Here is a 16,471-nt window from a genome sequence, read left to right on the forward strand (position 1 = left end):
CGTGCACAAAATTTGAGAGAAATAAGCTTTTTGTGTGGATGGAAAATGTCTGGGATCTTTTATTTCAGCTCATGAAACATGGGACCAACACTTTACATGTTGCGTTTATATTTTGTTCAGTGTACATGAAAGGCCTGGGGGTTAGGGGTCGATTTGGAGTATGAGCCCATTCCCAACCAATCTTGAATGAATTGCACTACCTCACAGCACGAGTCTCTACAAAATGCTGTCAGTAAGATTACACAACAAGACAATAAGTACAACAAACATTCATTCATACGTCTTTCCATTTAGTGATTATGTGCTGACACGTTACCTCCAAAAACAGTTTAAAACTGTTTTCCGTTACCACTCACCCTCCACCCGAAAGAAATAGGTTAACATATGGGGTTGTGAGGGTGTGCTGTAACGTTAACTTAATCTTCCTTAGCTCCACACGTCCTGAGAGTAGCGGCCCTTGGTCATCAGCTTCTTGATGTAAGCCACAGCCTGTGTGTGTGTGAGACCTCCCACCTCCTCAACGATGTCATAGAAGGAATTCTGCACATCCCGCGCCATGTTCCGAGCATTCCTAGGAAAAGACAAGTGGCAGCCATATTTACAGTAGGCACACAATAATGATGGATTTTCTCTTTCAAAAAACCCTCAAAGCTTGTACATGTACTGTGCCTTCAGGAAGTATTCACACCCACATTTTGTTGTGTTACAGCCTGAATTTAAAATGGAATAAATTGAGATTTTCTGTCACTGACCTACACACAACACCCCATAATGTCAAAGTGGAATTATGTTTTTAGAAATGTTTAGAAAGCTATAAAAAATGAAAAGCTGAAATGTCTTGAGTCAATATGTATTCAACCCATTTGTTATGGCAAGCCTAAATAAGTTCAGGAGTAAAAATATGCTTAACAACTCACATAATAAGTTGCAATAATAGTGTTTGACATGATTTTTGAATGAACACGGCCCTCCCCCTTCCTACTGCTCATTCAGTAACAACCTGCCTGCTCACTGCCTGGTAGTCAGCAGCAGGTCACAGTGAAAAATATGTTTTGTTTGAAGAAATGCCATGTTTACCCCCCGCGACATCGTTTTCAAAGTAGCCCAAATGTTAGCAAAACTGCGGACATGGCAACCCTGCACTGAAGCATCTGCTCGTTGCATGGTAACAATAGTCTCTCTGCCTGGTTGGGTTTCTGGTGAGCAAACCAACTATTTTGTGCACTACTGCCACCTACAGTGGGATCCAGTGCAGGACAGCAGAATATAAAACACCCACTGGTACATAACATGTCATGTAATGTCACTACAATAATTGTTCCCTTGCTGTAATTAATGAAGAACAAAAAAACAGTCTGACACAAATAATTGCAATTTCAAAAGCTTTATTGAAAATGCATATTTCAAACATTTTTTGTAGTTTTTTTATTTTAAAGAATAGTGCATGTCTCAAAATATTAGAACGAGACCAATATGTGTATTTTTCTAAACATAGTTCCTGTGTCTGAAATTAAGTTTCTGTGTGTATTGGAGGAGTAAGCAATACTCAAAATATCTGTGTGTGTGTGTGTTGTAGTAGTAGATGGCCATTATTTATTCAAACATCTAAGTTTGGGCAGCAGCCACTGGAGAAACCTGTCAATCAAACAGGACAATAAATAGTAGTTTTCACTTACACATCAGATAGCTGCTCTTTCTCTGCTACCTCATTCTATTTCTATAATTCTCTACCTCATTCTATTTCTATAAATCTCAAAAATGCCCTTGTTATGTTCTACTTCTCCTTCTTCTATTTCCTCACCTCTTCCTCAGACTCTTATTTTCCTCTTTCTTGTCCTCCTTACTTTCTCCAACATTTTCCACCTGCTTCATGTTACTAGCCTGCTCTTGCTTCACTCGCTTTTTTGCCTTGCCCTTTTTCCTTTTGACCTTCCCTTCCTGAATATTTTGGACAAGGAGATAAAGTAATATAAGCTTATGGCTATTTTCTACTCTTGAGCTACGATATCTAGAGTTATGATATACTGTAGGACATATGGCCAATATCCCCTTCCTGTTTCCTCTCACCTGTGGGTACACTCCTGTCATTTTCTGCGCCATTTCCTGGAGCAGCTTCCTGCTGTTCTCACTCAGGTTGGTGATGGGGGCCAGGCGAGGGCTTCCTGTATTGGTGATGGGGGCCAGGCAAGGGCTTTCTGTATTTCCTCTCACCTGTGGGGCCACTCCTGACATTTTCTGGAGCAGCTTCCTACCGTTCTCGCTCAGGTTGGTGATTGGGGCCAGGCGAGGGCTGTGGTGGTATGGTAAGTACTCCACAGCAGGCGGAGCAACAATGACAGGGACAGGGCTGGGAGGAGTCAGAGGCTTTGGGACATCCTCTGGAGAGGGCAGGGCCCGTAGGGCTTCAGCCAGGGTCCAGGGTGCTGAGGTCACAAGAGGAGAAAGGCAAGTCTGGCCAGGCACAGGACCAGAGACTTTCCCTGGGCTCTGTAATACCAGAAACAACAAACAAACTGTCAGGACAGTGCTATGTTATACACAATCTCTAGATATACTGTATAACTAATCTATAAATACATTAGATACATGACTACACTCAATAAGTAAGAGTAACTTACAAAGCGCTGGACTTCATACTTCTTTTTTTCAAGCTTGAGGAGCCTGTTCTTGGCTATGCTGGTCTTCATTTCTGCCATGCTCTCTACCATTTCGGCCATCTCTCCAGTGCATTTCTTGAAAGCCACTTTCAACCTTTCCAAGTCATTCAGCCAACTGTCCAGGTCTACTGCCTCAAGATCTCATTTTGCTGCAGTTTCTCTTCATCACTTGGATCAGTGCCCTCAACTCCTCGCCCCTCCTCCCATTGTCTTCCCTATTCACATCTTCATCCCTCAGTCTTTCATCCTTCCTCCTCCCCATCCACTTCTCAATCCAGGCTCTGAAGCATCCCTCATTCTTCTTCTGCCTCTCTTGGTTGATGTCCAGACCGTCATTGACCGTCTTCAGGCCTTCCTCCAGGTCAAGCTCTATGGAGGCCAGGTTTTCTTTAATTCTCCTCAGGCTCTCCTCATTGGTGTTGGTCCACTGTGTCTTCTTGTCCAGCTGCTGCCTGCAGGGCCGGACAGAAGGGACCACCTCCATCTGGCGTGACACCTTCTTCAGGGCACTCACAGAGGCAGGGAGAGGGATGTTGGGTTTGGCCACAATAATATGTACAGACATCGGGTCAAACAATTGAGATGTGACACACACTAGTGATGCACGGGTTGACTCATAACCAGAAGTCCTGCGGTTATATCCACAGGGCGGGGGATTTAGGGTCATGAAATATTGTTGAATAAACAGAAAACAATACATTAAAAAATCCATAAATGTATAATTATTGTGCAAGTTATATCTATAGGCTATTTGGCATTAGTGTGTAAGCCTAAACTTTAGGGCATAACTTGACGCGCGCCAGATAGACTACACACCAATCACCAAACGCTTTAATTCAATAAGAGAAAAGCTACGAAATGGAAAGTTGAAAATAAAGAAGGGACGGCCAGAAAAGTAATGTTTGGAAAATATTTGGTGAAGTGTTAAAAGAGGATGATGGCAGTGCCTATGTTATGTTTGATGATTGTGAGGCACTATAGAAATTCGACAGTCACAAGAGGGGGATTCAAATAGGCCTATGGCACGTCAAGGGAACAAACAGCCTACTGTTCAGATGGGTTAGATGGAAACTGAAATCTGGACACTGACTGTAGATCTTTAACCTCTCACAGTCTTAATATTAACTCCTGCAGAATTAAGCATTTCTTGCAGTAAAATGATAGGCTACACCAAATGTAGGCTTTATTTTGACTCGGGAACAGCAGTGGAGAAATATGATTTCTTTCAGCATCTTGAGGGAATGCAAATGCGCAGCTAGGGACTGCTTTATCAGCATCATAAAAGCTGATAATATTTCAACCACATAAAATGTGCATCCAAGCCAAACTGAAATCTTATCAGAAACATGTCTGGTCGTTTTCAACCCGTCAAACTGATGTCATTTGGAAATTTTGCACAGAAAATGTTTCCCTTTTGATCTTAAGTTATTGCATTTTCTTCTTGATCCCTAAAAGTTTTTGGTTTATTTAGTCTTCTATCTAATTATAGACAAGTTGACTAACAAATAGCCTACCAAAATGTTGGAAATTATAAGCAGAAACATATCCAAACTAGGCACAAAAAAATCCTGCACCCCCTGCTAAGAAATCGTTCTGACGGTGTTCTATATTTGCGGGTTAGGGTCAGGTGCGGGCCTCAGATTTTCACTTTATCACATATAGTCGGGCGGTTGCGGATGGGTTATTAGCAATTGCGGGTGGGTTCGGTTGAACAAACAGCTGACCCGCGCACCACTAACACACACACACACACACACACGTAAGAGCCTACCAGTCGAGGGTCCTTCAGTGAAGCCCCTTTTCTCAGTGGTTCCTTTGAAGGCCCTGGACTGTCCTCAGCAGAGGCATCATTGCCATTATCACACTGTGTGTCAGAGAGCTAGTTGGTCATAGTCCATTCTCCACATTCAGTCAAAGAGTTACTCAAATACATGCTGCAGAACATACCAGAAAGTCTGACTCATCGAAGGAGTGGAGAGAAAGATCGTCGTCCTCTACTATATCCCTCACTTTAAGCCTTGTCACCTTTCCATCCTCCTCATCCTTCACTTTCAGCAGTGGTGTCCTCCTTTCATGATCCTCATCATCAGACTGGGTATCAGAGTCAACTAGTCAGAGACTATTCTCCTTACAGTGATGTCACTCAACAAAGACATGGTGTACAACTGTCTTACCTCAGATTCACAGTCAGTAAAGGAGTAGATAGAGATGTCATCAGAGTTGGAGAATGAGATCACCCCATCATCATTTCTATCCATCAGCCGAGTCACCCTTCCAGACTGAGGAGACAGACAAAGGCATGTACTTAGGGCAGCCATAGAATACACTGGCATTGACTGTCAAGAAAATGTTGAATATTTAGGCAATCCAACATAGTTGTACAAGTAGTGAGTAATTTATGGGTAATTGAAAATGCAAGTGTATTGAAATGCAATAAATGCAACTCCCATAACATTAGGGATGGGGCTAAAGACTTTCCATACTGTAGGATTCTTTAGCATTTCTCTGTTCAAATATTTTTTTATTGAACACACACAAGAATGGTGTATAGGTATGAAAGACATGTGTACAGTTCTTATCTAAACATAAGAGAACAGACATGAACAACAAGACCCAGAGTTCTGGACACAAAACAAATATTACAAAACACGACATACAGAACAGGGACAGGTAGAAAGAAAAAGGGTATATGTAACCCCCCCCCTATTCCACCCTATTCCCCTCCCGACTGCTCGAGTGTCAGGGCCAGCACACGCTGCCCAAAGGTAGATTACAATATGACAATTGAGAGTGCGTTAAAAAGTACAAATTCACAGCACCGACTGGTCCAGGTAAGAGAGGAAAGGCTGCCAGATTTGATCAAATGTTGATAATTTATTGTTCAGAATATATCTAATTCTTTCTAAGTGTACAGTTTTTGCCACTTCGCTGAGCCATAATTTGGTAGAGGGCGCTTCCCTCCTTTTCCAAAACAACAAGATTAATTTTTTTGCCGAAATGAGACTGTAAGAGATGAGTTGTTTTTGGGAGTTGGTTAATCCGTTTAGGGAATCGGACACTCCCAGGATTATCAGAAGCGGGTCTGGGTCTATTGAAGTCTCCAGAACTTCAGAGAGGACCCCAAATATTCCACACCAATAACCATACAGACTAGAGCATAGGGCAAAGCAGTGGAGTAGTGTACCCTGCTCAGCCTGACATTTATCACACATAGGGGATGTATCAGGAAATATCCTATGCAGTTTAGTTTTGGAGTAGTGTAATCTGTGTAATACCTTAAATTGTATGAGACGATGTCTGGAGTTAATGGAGCAGGTGTGGATATACTCCAAGCTATCCTCCCAGTCTGCCACCGAAATATCAGTCCCTAGTTCTTCCTCCCATTTTGCCTTAATGGCATCTGTAGAGGGTGCGCTAACAGATTGAAAAGCGTCATATAGACGAGATATCAGTTTGTCTGAGGTGGGGCATATTTTTATGCATCCGTCAAACATGGAAGGTTTAGCATTCTCAAATGTTGGGAGGTGTTTTCTAACATAGTCTCTAATTTGTAGGTATCTGAAAAAGTTACTTCTGGGAAGGTTATAAGTTTCCCTCAGCGCTTCAAAGGAAGCAAAGGTCCCTCCTATATATAAATCCCCTATGGTACTTATCCCCAACTCTCCCCATCGCTCAAAGGTGTTATCAAGGTTAGAGGGGGCAAAGGAGGGATTCCTGGCAACAGGGAGCATGAATGATATTGGTCTAAGCTCAAAGTGGACTTTAATTTGCTTCCAGATTCGGACTGTGCTATGTATAATAGGATTGTTATGGTAAAGTGACATCTCCAGATTAACAGGTGACAAAATCACGGCACCAATAGAGAAGGGATGACACTCCTCCCGCTCCATGTTAAGCCAGCTGGATGGCGGGGTTGCGTCATCCAGCAAAAACGTAACAGCGCGGAGGTTAGCGGCCCAATAGTAAAATATAAAATTTGGGAGAGACAATCCTCCTTCCATCTTGGATTTACATAGGTGTTTTATACCTATCCTGTGTGTTTTATAATCCCAGATGAAAGGATTGATAATAGAGTCCAGTTGTTTATGAAATGATTTAGGTATGAATACTGGGATGTTCTGGTATAGGTAGAGCAGTTGTGGGAGGAAGACCATTTTAATGGCATTAATTCTACCGAGCAGAGAAATTGGGAGAGTTCTCCAAAACTGTTTGTTTGCCTTGAGATTTTGCATCAGAGAAGGGAAATTCTCTTTAAATAGTAAGGAGTATTGTTTGGTAACTACAATTCCAAGGTAGATACATTTTTCTGAAGATAACTTAACTGGAAGATGTTCTAGCCAGGAGGTGTTTTGCAACCGTATGGGCATTAATTCCCTCTTGTTCCAATTTATTCTATATCCCGAGAAGGTACCAAACAAATTAATCACCTCAAGAATAGCTGGAATACTAGCGTGGGGTTCTGTTACATAGAGGAGAATATCATCTGCGTATAGGGAAATCTTATTTAGAGTATCTTTAGTATTATAGCCGTGTATTGCTGAATGAGATCTGATCGCTTGAGCGAGAGGTTCAATAATTAGGGCGAAGAGCATAGGCGACAGCGCACAACCCTACCTTGTCCCTCTGTGGAGGTTAAATCGGGGCGACATTGATTGGTTAGTGAGTATTCTCGCACAGGGGTTCCTATATAAAAGCTGGATCCAATTTATGAACCCATCTCCAATATTAAATTTCTGTAGGACCTTGAATAGATAGGGCCACTCAACTTGGTCAAAGGCCTTTTCGGCGTCAAGAGATATAACGGCAAGGTCCACGTTAGGTAACCTCTGAGAATACATAATGTGAAGAGGCGCCTGAGATTGAAGAATGAGTTTCTATTAGGGATAAAGCCGGTCTGGTCCGAATGGACCAATTTGCCAATTAAAGTGCTAAGCCTGTTAGCCAGAGTTTTTGCTAAAATCTTTTGGTCTGTATTAAGGAGGGATATTGGTCTGTATGACCCTACCTCTTCCGGATCTTTACCCTTCTTATGTATAACTGTAATAAACGCCTCATCCAAAGTAGATGGGAGAGCTCCATCCTCATTGGCCCGAACCAACATTTTGTGCAGGTAGGGAGATAGCATGTTGCTGAATGTTTTATAGAATTCACCAGGGTATCCATCTGGGCCCGGGGTCTTGCCACTCTTTAGAGATTTAATTGTTTCTCTAATTTCTTCAAGAGATATTTCCTTATTCAGGAAGTTAGAGTCTTCCTGGTTCAGGGCAGGAAGATTACAGTCCTCCAAAAAGTTATGCATAATTAAGGGATTAGGATCCGCTTTAGATGTATATAGAGTCTCATAAAACTGACGGAATCTGTCATTGATGTCTTTGGGGGAGGAGAGTAATTCCCCAGATGCAGATTTAACTTTGTGAATCATTCGGTCACTCACGTTTTTTCGAAGTTGTCTGGCGAGTAATTTGTGTGGTTTGTCACCAAACTCAAAATATTTTTGCTTGGCATAGAGAAAAGATTTAGCAATTTTAGCCGAGAGGATCTGATTGTATTAAAATTTTAAAGACATAATTTGTTTATGTTTCTCCATAGATGGATGTCTAGCATTCTCCCTATCCAGTAAGTGAATTTGTCCCTCCAGTTCTACCAATTTTTTTCTGTTTTGCCTACTGGCAGTCTGAAAGGAGATGATACAGCCTCTCAAATAAGCCTTCAGCGTTTCCCACAATAATGCTGGGGAAGTCTCTGTGTTGTCGTTGGTATCAAAGAAAAATGTAATTTGGTCTTTAAGATGTTCACAGAATGTTGGTTCTGTGAGGAGCTGAGGATTCAACCTCCAGACCCTCTCGTTTGGTACGATGTCACCCAATCTCAGGGAGAAGATGAGTGGACTGTGGTCAGAGATTATAATATCATGATATCTCACATTACAGGTATAGGGGAGTAGTTTAGCATCAACCAAAAAGTAGTCAATTCGAGTATATACATTGTGAACATGAGAGTAAAAGGAGTATTCCCTACCCGTAGGATTAGAGATCCTCCATATATCAAATAAGTTAGAATTTTTTATGTAGGTATTCAAGAATTCGCTTGAATAGGAGGTAGGGGTTCGCCGGGTAGAGGATCTATCCAAATATTGGTCTAGTACACAGTTAAGGTCCCCTCCAATGACCAGATTAGTATGGGAGATATCTGGAATCAGGGCAAGGACTCTTTTGAAAAAAGAGGGGTTATCAATGTTTGGCCCATAGATATTTAGTAGAGTTACAGAAGTAGAATGGATCTCTCCTATTACGATCACATAACGACCCTCTTTATCCACAATAGTGGTTTTATGTAGAAAGGGAATTCCTTTCCGTACCAGAATCGCTGTGCCTCTCGTTTTGGCAGAGAAGTTAGAGTGATACACTTGTCCCACCCACTTACATTTAAGTCTGTTATGAGATTTGTTTTTCAGATGGGTTTCTTGCAAAAATATAATATCAGACGAAAGTGCTTTCAAGTGGGCTAGGACCCTGCCTCTCTTAATTGGTTCGTTTAAACCCTTGACATTCCAGGAAGTGAATGTAAGTCCCGCCCTCCTCCCATTTGTAGTTCCTATGGTGGCCTGCATAACATGTAACTCACTAAAAAGGTAAGAAAGCGCACCAAACCATCACGATCAGCATATGTAGCACCTACACCCGAGCAGTATCCAACCCACCCCTCCCCCCCCGCAAGCACCTTTACTCTCCACCCTGTTCCCCTACTTTCCCCAACCTTTACCCCCCCCCCATCAACCCACATTTAACAGGCATACACACATAGGACAGAAATAAATATGAAAATAAAAATAACAAACACATTGTCTGGCCGATGCCAAAAAAGCACGGCGCGCCCTCGAACAAGAGGTAAAACACAAATAAAATCCCAACTATGCGCTCACCTCTCGCTATCCTAGAACTTCTACTAACATATGAACTGAGGAGGCTCCCGCACTTAAAGTGTTCAATTAGCATCTAATAAACCTAAACAGAATAAGTTGCAACTTAAACATATTGCGCACTTAAGGTTAATCTTGGGTCAATCCCTGAGATAAGCAAGATGTATCATCACAAGATTCTATTGCTAAGCAATACCGGTCTAAACATAAACCATCAGTAACCGACATAGACAGCAGGACAGTTACATATTGTGGGTTAGGAGAAGGGAACAAGGATTTTGATAAATTGAACGTACCCCCCAATCAAAAAAATAACAAAGTAAATAAAAATGTAAAAAAATTAAAAAATGTAAAAATAATAATAATAATAATAATACATTATTTTCAAATAATTTAAAAAAATAGTGATTTATATATACATATGTGCACACATACACATCCACACACACACATACATACATGTGCATACCTACATACATACACACACACACATACGTATATATATATATATATATATACGCACACACACACACATATACACACGTATACACGCACACATACATACACACACCCCAAAAAATATATACATATAAAATAAATATTCTTAAATATATACAGATACATACACACGCATACACACATACATCCATACACACACATCTACATACACAAACATGCATACCCCAGAATAATAATCTATACAAATTTAAAATATACACATACATAATACTAAAATGCTAAGAGAAAATAATAATAAAGTACAAATAATTATTATTATATGTACGCACAGGAATAATGTAAGAATTGAAAAATAAATAACGAAACAAAACAAAAATGGGGGAATATAAGTATATCCATCCGAAAGTGTCAATGATCCGACCTGGAAGGCCTCCCAAACAGGCATCGCTCTAAACCCAGTCGGAATGAAAGTGACATTAACGTTAAGTGAGAGCTCTGACCGCCCTCCATTGGTCAGCTCATCGTATTACATGTTCGGTAGCCCTTGCTGAGACCGTTTAATACGGTTTCACCCGTTATGGTATGGTATGGTATGGATTCGAGTCCGTGAGCAGACCTTAACACACAATGACAAGGCACTCTAACCTGTACGGGGGATTGGTGTATATTCCCGGACAAACTTCTCTGCGTCCAGAACCGAGGAGAGCCAGATCTTCTCCCCGGAAGGCGGGGTAATTCTTAGTCTTGCAGGGAAGAGCAAGGCTGGGTGAAGATGGAGTTTGTAGAGTTTGGTCATGACATCTCTGTAGCCAGCGCGGTGCTTTGCCACATCGGGCGCATAGTCCTCATAGACACGAAAGGGGTGCCCTTTATGTAACAGGTTACCCCTCATTCGAGCCTCGCGCAGGATAAGATCCTTGGTCTTGAAACTGTGACAACAGATGATTACTGGGCGAGGACGCTGGCCCGGTCCAGGCACTGGGACAAGGGCGCGATGTGCACGGTCCACTAGGGGATCCGACGCCAAAACATCCGGTCCCATTGCATCCTTCAGTAGCTTGGCGAAGAAGTCGGTGGGGCGAGAGCCCGCCTCCACCCCTTCTGCCAGACCCACAACGCAAAGGTTATGCCGCCTGGATCTGCCCTCCAGGTCGACCACTTTCACAGAAAGCCTCTGCACATTATCCTGCAATGACGTGCATAGCATCTCTAACTCGTCGATCCTACCAGCGTTGAATTCAGAAGCTTTCTCAAGGTCCACAATACTCTGGCCCTGCGAAGCGACCGTTCGAATGGTGCTCTCGATTTTAGTGTCCAGTTCAGCAATAGTAGCCTTAAGATCCTCCGCTATAGCAACACGTAGTTCTCCCAAAGCCCGGGTAAGTTCTGTAAGTGTCACGTTGTTACCTGTGCCTTCCGCCATGTTTGTCTCGTTGTTTGGTGGGGTGTAGACCTCTGATGTGGATTTATTGTCCTTTGGTCGCTTATTACTAGGCATTTTCACATAGAAAGTTACAATATTGTATTAGTAAGAAAAGTTTGTTGTAACAAGTGCAATAAAGTAAGTTAGGTTAGATTATTTCGCAAAAAAGTTGCGGGAGCCTCTCACACACAGCCGTTCACTCCAACATGCTAGCTCCGCCCCATTCTTTAGCATTTCTAATGAATGATTGTCAATTCAACCAAGCCAACCAAAATGGCCATATGAATCAACAGATTGATCTATCTGTTCTGTCTCTATGGGAACAGCAGAGATGTCTGACCTGGCTAAGAGGCTCTGGATTGATGTCCCATCCATCCCCAGATGTCTGTTCCTGCCCACAGCTCACAATGATTGGCTGTGAACAGTAAAGAAAAAATGTAACACTCTTTTGCTCATTTTGGCCTTGGAAATAACTTGGAAATAAATGATGTAGCTATCAATAAATAATTTAAGTAGCTACTGTTATGTGGTTGATTTGAATGTGACATACAGGCCTTTTGTGGATCTGAGGGGTCTGCACTGATGTAGACTGTCAAGACAATATTCCATTTCAAATGTGGTTAGATAAGGAGGGATATCTGCACTTGCTTTTACTGTGATAACTGCAGTTTGTACATGCAGCATAACTAATGTTTATGTGTTATTGTTTTCAGGTCAGATTTGACTTACAGGCCTTGGCCTTCTGCGCACTTTGCCGGTTGGCCACATCACAGAATCAGGGGTGTTCACCCTCACTGGATTCAACTGTCAACACAACACTCCATTTAAAAGGTGATAACAAAAACAGAAGATTTTTTAAATATATATATATATTTGATATTTACCACATAAGGGCGGCGCCTTAAAGCTCTTTTGATTCTCTCATCATTATGATTCATCTTGCTTTCTGAGGGATACATTTCCATCAATTGATTGGCACAAAACATATCCTGGCACATACACGCATGAAGCATGTCCCAAATGGCACCCCAGTGCCCATATATTGCACTTATTTTGACCTGAGCCCAATGGGCACAGGTCAAAAGTAGTACACTACAGGGTGCCATTTGGGACCAAAGAATGTAAGAGCCTACCAGACGTTCTAAACTCCAAGGACGGGTCTATCCAACCGTTTCCAATCGTAGTATTTATTCTCTGCACAGTGTCAGCTAGGGCAGACTATGCACCTGAAACAACCTTACTGAAGAAAGCGATTGTACTGATGATATCAAAGCTGAACACAGTTTATGTAGTGAATTTATGCTTGGTTACGTCACAATAGGTCACAGTTTTATGGGCGCGCATAATACGTCACAGGAAAGGCTTGTATGGGACTGGACTGGTGGTATCTCCCCCTGGTCGTAATTTATAACTGTCAAATAAAATCTATCTAGCTATCTAACTGAAATGGCTGTAGAGGACTCTTTGATCATCACATTTGAGGCACATGTCAGCAGGTGGCAGTGTCTTCAAATGCAGCACTTGATGATCTGAGCAACAGTTGAGCAACTTTGTGGTTGTGACGAATCCAAATGCGGAAGTCCAGTACATTTGTTTTTGCTTAGCAAGCTTGCCCGCCTATTTCTACAATTCATCTTCTTAAACTCTGATTTTAAACTTAACCACACTGCTAACCTTATGCCCAACCTTAAATTAAGACCAAAAAGCCTATTTTTGTTTTCATTAATTTTTACGATATAGCCTATTTGTACTTTGTGGCTGTGTTATCTAGCGGGAACCTCTAGCTAGCTAGCTACCTACAATCTGGCTAAAGTGTTGCGCAATATTGGAGGAAAAGTTGATTGATTATTGTGCTTGATTATCCAAGTACTAGTTTGACAAATATGCATTGGTCATCAAAATGATATCCCGAATAATTTTAAAACATATGGTTCAGAGGTTCAAGAGTTTTACTCCTGAGTTCAGGCTCACGAGTGGTATTGTTGCTGTCATTATAGTATCATTTGTTTTGTTTACTGTCACTACATATTTCGGTTTATCAGAGGATGTCTTCAGTCTTGGAACGACAGTTTTTGGCAATGGGCATGGTAAGTTAGCTAGGAGGGTCTGAGTGAATCAACAGTTATATATGCTCAGTAGCTACTTTGTATGAGAGTGTTGTAACGTTAGCTAGCTTGCTAGAATGGTGGTCCTCTGTAGCTCAGCTGGTAGAGCACGGCTCTTGTAACGCCAAGATAGTGGGTTCGATCCCCGGGACCACCCATACACAAAAATGTATGCACGCATGACTGTAAGTCGCTTTGGATAAAAGCGTCTGCTAAATGGCATATTATTATAATAATAATAATAATAATAATAATAATAATATGCCATTTAGCAGACGCTTTTATCCAAAGCGACTTACAGTCATGCGTGCATACATTTTTTTGTGTATGGGTGGTCCCGGGGATCGAACCAACTACCTTGGCGTTTCAAGCGCCGTGCTCTACCAGCTGAGCTACAGAGGACCACATTATTATTATTATTAAAACTTATAGCTAATGTAACAGATGGTGCCAGTAGGCTACAGCAGTAGGCTACAGCACAACACACCAGTGTAGCTTATGTCTGTCAACCCTATAATTTATGTTTTAATCCTTTCCTCTTCCTTTGCAGTGCACAAGCTCATCACATACTCCTTCCACCACAAGACAGTGACCCAGCTACTCCTCAGTATTGGGGTTCTGGTGCCCCTCTGTGGAGGCATTGAGAAGAGTGTGGGCACTGTTCGGTTCCTCCTCATGTTTCTGCTGCTCTCTATCAGCACAGGGGTGTTGTACACCATACTGGGTCTGCTACTGTTTGGTGCATCTGCCCAGAACCAGGTGGAGGGGTTCATTCCAGTGTCCCTCTCCCTTATGGGTATGGCCACAGTGCACTCCCGTATGGTTAAGGGCTTTCTTTTCGGGGTCACTGTACCCATGTTAGCCCTGCCCTGGCTGTTTCTGTTCATCATAACACTTTTGGTCCCACACACTGTCTTCCTTTGCAATGCCATCGCCATCATCGCAGGGGGGATCTGTATCCTTACTCCAACCTCATTGTGGTTCAAAATAACTGATACACTCCTCTGCAGTATGTCACAGCTTTATAAGTGTGCTTAGTAGTGTAGTTAAGTGGTAATAGGTTATAGGTGTTGTATATGAATCCTGCTGCTGAACATTATGGCATGTTTGTTTAGAAAAAATATTGCATCACTGCGTCACACATTCTCCTTAACTTGCACTGGTGAAACAGACGGAAAGGGCTGGCTCTCACTTCTGGACATGTCCGATGCCAGGGCATCAGTGCTGGACAAGAAGATGCCTTTCAGGCTGCTGAGGAACATTGGTGTCCTGTATGTCCCTGCATCAACAGAGGAGAGAAGGAAGACGGTCCACCCACCGTGAGTACTAAGAAAGCACCAGACATATCATTTATCAGACAAGACAAGAGGTCATTAAATAACAATTGCTGTGTGCAAGCCAGAGCACATAATGTACTACAGTATAATGAGGTGCAGTTATAATTGATGATCCTCAGCTGTAATTGAATACTGTACAATAGGCACCTAGTGGTCCCCCATGATTAGATAGAGAATTACTGGTATAGATAGGCTCTCTGAATTCTGTCCACGTTCTCATTGATTGCAGAATCATTCCAACCCCAGGCTCCTACCCAGTCCAAGCCTACGCTCCAGTGTCCTTTACCTCCAACCTACAGGCTACCGAGACCACACCAAAGACATTTGAAGGCTGGGCCCACTCCTACTATACACAGGGGAGCCCTGTTCAGCTCTCAGGTTATTACGGACACAACCATGGATATGGCCTCAAGCATAGCTTTGGGCCAAGTCACGGACATAGTCACGAACATGGACACAGCTGCAGCCACAGCCAAGGTTATGGACATAGTCACGAACACAGCTTCGGCCATGGACTCAGTCATGGGCATGCATCTGCCTCTCAAACCAGCAGTCACTGGGCTCCAGTGGCTCAACATCCACATTCTCAACATTCCCACCTCAGTCCACTGTCTGTGTCTGTCAGTGCCCCCCAGAGTTTCACAGCAAAGATGCCGGAGTCACTGCCAGAATCTGTGATGGTTCACCCAGGAGCACCTGTGTCTTCACTGACAGATTGATGACTTCAATCCGTAACGGCAAAACTCGCTATAGCTCGATTGAAATGTAAAGGCAATGTTCGCGAAGACCGGAAATTACATTTACATTTCAAGCGTGCTATTTTCAGCAATCACAATCCTTGTAAAAACGTCAACTCTTGGTATAACTAATAACATTAAAAAAATACAAATGTCAGTGTGGTTATAAGCCGCTATAGCTCTGAACTACGGCGATACGGATTTAATCGAGCCCATAGTTGTCATTCAATGTGTTTTCTGTCTCATGTTATACATTGAGATGTAATATGCTTGGACAAGTGTTTTGAGGCAGTACTTGAAGGTCCACTTTTTCTTCACTGATGTTTTTGGTTTTAATATACAAGCAGGCTCTGAATGTTCAAGGTCAAATCAATGCAATAAAGGGTTTGCTTGTCAGTTGATTGTAAGACCACTCCTTTTGGCTTGTGTGTTTTGTACTTTGTGTTTTTTTACACATACGGTAGACAAATCTCTTGGTACTCTTGATTTATACAACCTAGATTAAAACAACGTTTTTCAAAACCCTTAGTAAACCAGAACAGTTTTTAGTTCAAACTAAACATTTTTATCACACTAATGTATTATCAGTTTTTCCCCCTTAACTACACTTAACAAAATATAAATGCAACATGTAAAGTGTTGGTCCCATGTTTCATGAGCTGAAATAAAAGATCCCAGAAATTTTCCAAACGTACAAAAAGCTTCTTTCTCTAATTTTGTATACAAATTTGTTTAAATCTCTGTTAGTGAGCATTTGTCCTTTGCCAAGATAATCCATCCACCTGACAGGTGTAGCATATCAAGAAGCTGATTAAACAGCTTGATCATTACACA

At 42.0% G+C, this 16,471-nt stretch overlaps 2 protein-coding genes across 2 annotated transcripts; one reads left to right on the forward strand and one right to left on the reverse strand.

The window, feature by feature from the left end:
- Window positions 1-1,370: 1,370 nt before the first annotated feature.
- On the reverse strand, window positions 1,371-3,514 carry LOC311142023 (uncharacterized protein). Its single transcript, XM_084177569.1, has 3 exons — window positions 2,619-3,514; window positions 2,068-2,487; window positions 1,371-1,635 (listed from the first exon to the last, which is right to left on the reverse strand). Exons 1-3 carry the CDS (start codon window positions 2,715-2,717, stop codon window positions 1,606-1,608), a joined length of 549 nt encoding a protein of 182 aa, XP_084033695.1. The 5' UTR covers window positions 2,718-3,514; the 3' UTR covers window positions 1,371-1,605.
- Window positions 3,515-13,274: 9,760 nt separating this feature from the next.
- On the forward strand, window positions 13,275-16,033 carry LOC311141993 (rhomboid domain-containing protein 2-like). The gene is made up of 4 exons (XM_084177540.1): window positions 13,275-13,545; window positions 14,114-14,518; window positions 14,735-14,882; window positions 15,130-16,033. Exons 1-4 carry the CDS (start codon window positions 13,359-13,361, stop codon window positions 15,617-15,619), a joined length of 1,230 nt encoding a protein of 409 aa, XP_084033666.1. The 5' UTR covers window positions 13,275-13,358; the 3' UTR covers window positions 15,620-16,033.
- Window positions 16,034-16,471: the final 438 nt, after the last annotated feature.

Source organism: Coregonus lavaretus, assembly GCF_964263955.1.
Source record: "Coregonus lavaretus genome assembly, chromosome: 15".
NCBI lineage: Eukaryota > Metazoa > Chordata > Actinopteri > Salmoniformes > Salmonidae > Coregonus > Coregonus lavaretus.

Excerpts from the sequence above, each read along its gene's own strand:
- LOC311142023 (XM_084177569.1), bottom strand. The coding sequence starts at position 2,717 with ATGGCCGAAATGGTAGAGAGCATGGCAGAAATGAAGACCAGCATAGCC. Across the intron at positions 2,488-2,618 it reads AGTATGAAGTCCAGCGCTTT|AGCCCAGGGAAAGTCTCTGG; the intron begins GTAAGTTACTCT and ends CTGGTATTACAG. Across the intron at positions 1,636-2,067 it reads TGACAGGAGTGTACCCACAG|GTTTCTCCAGTGGCTGCTGC; the intron begins GTGAGAGGAAAC and ends TTTGATTGACAG.
- LOC311141993 (XM_084177540.1), top strand. The coding sequence starts at position 13,359 with ATGATATCCCGAATAATTTTAAAACATATGGTTCAGAGGTTCAAGAGT. Across the intron at positions 13,546-14,113 it reads AGTTTTTGGCAATGGGCATG|TGCACAAGCTCATCACATAC; the intron begins GTAAGTTAGCTA and ends CTTCCTTTGCAG. Across the intron at positions 14,519-14,734 it reads CATCATCGCAGGGGGGATCT|ACGGAAAGGGCTGGCTCTCA; the intron begins GTATCCTTACTC and ends CTGGTGAAACAG.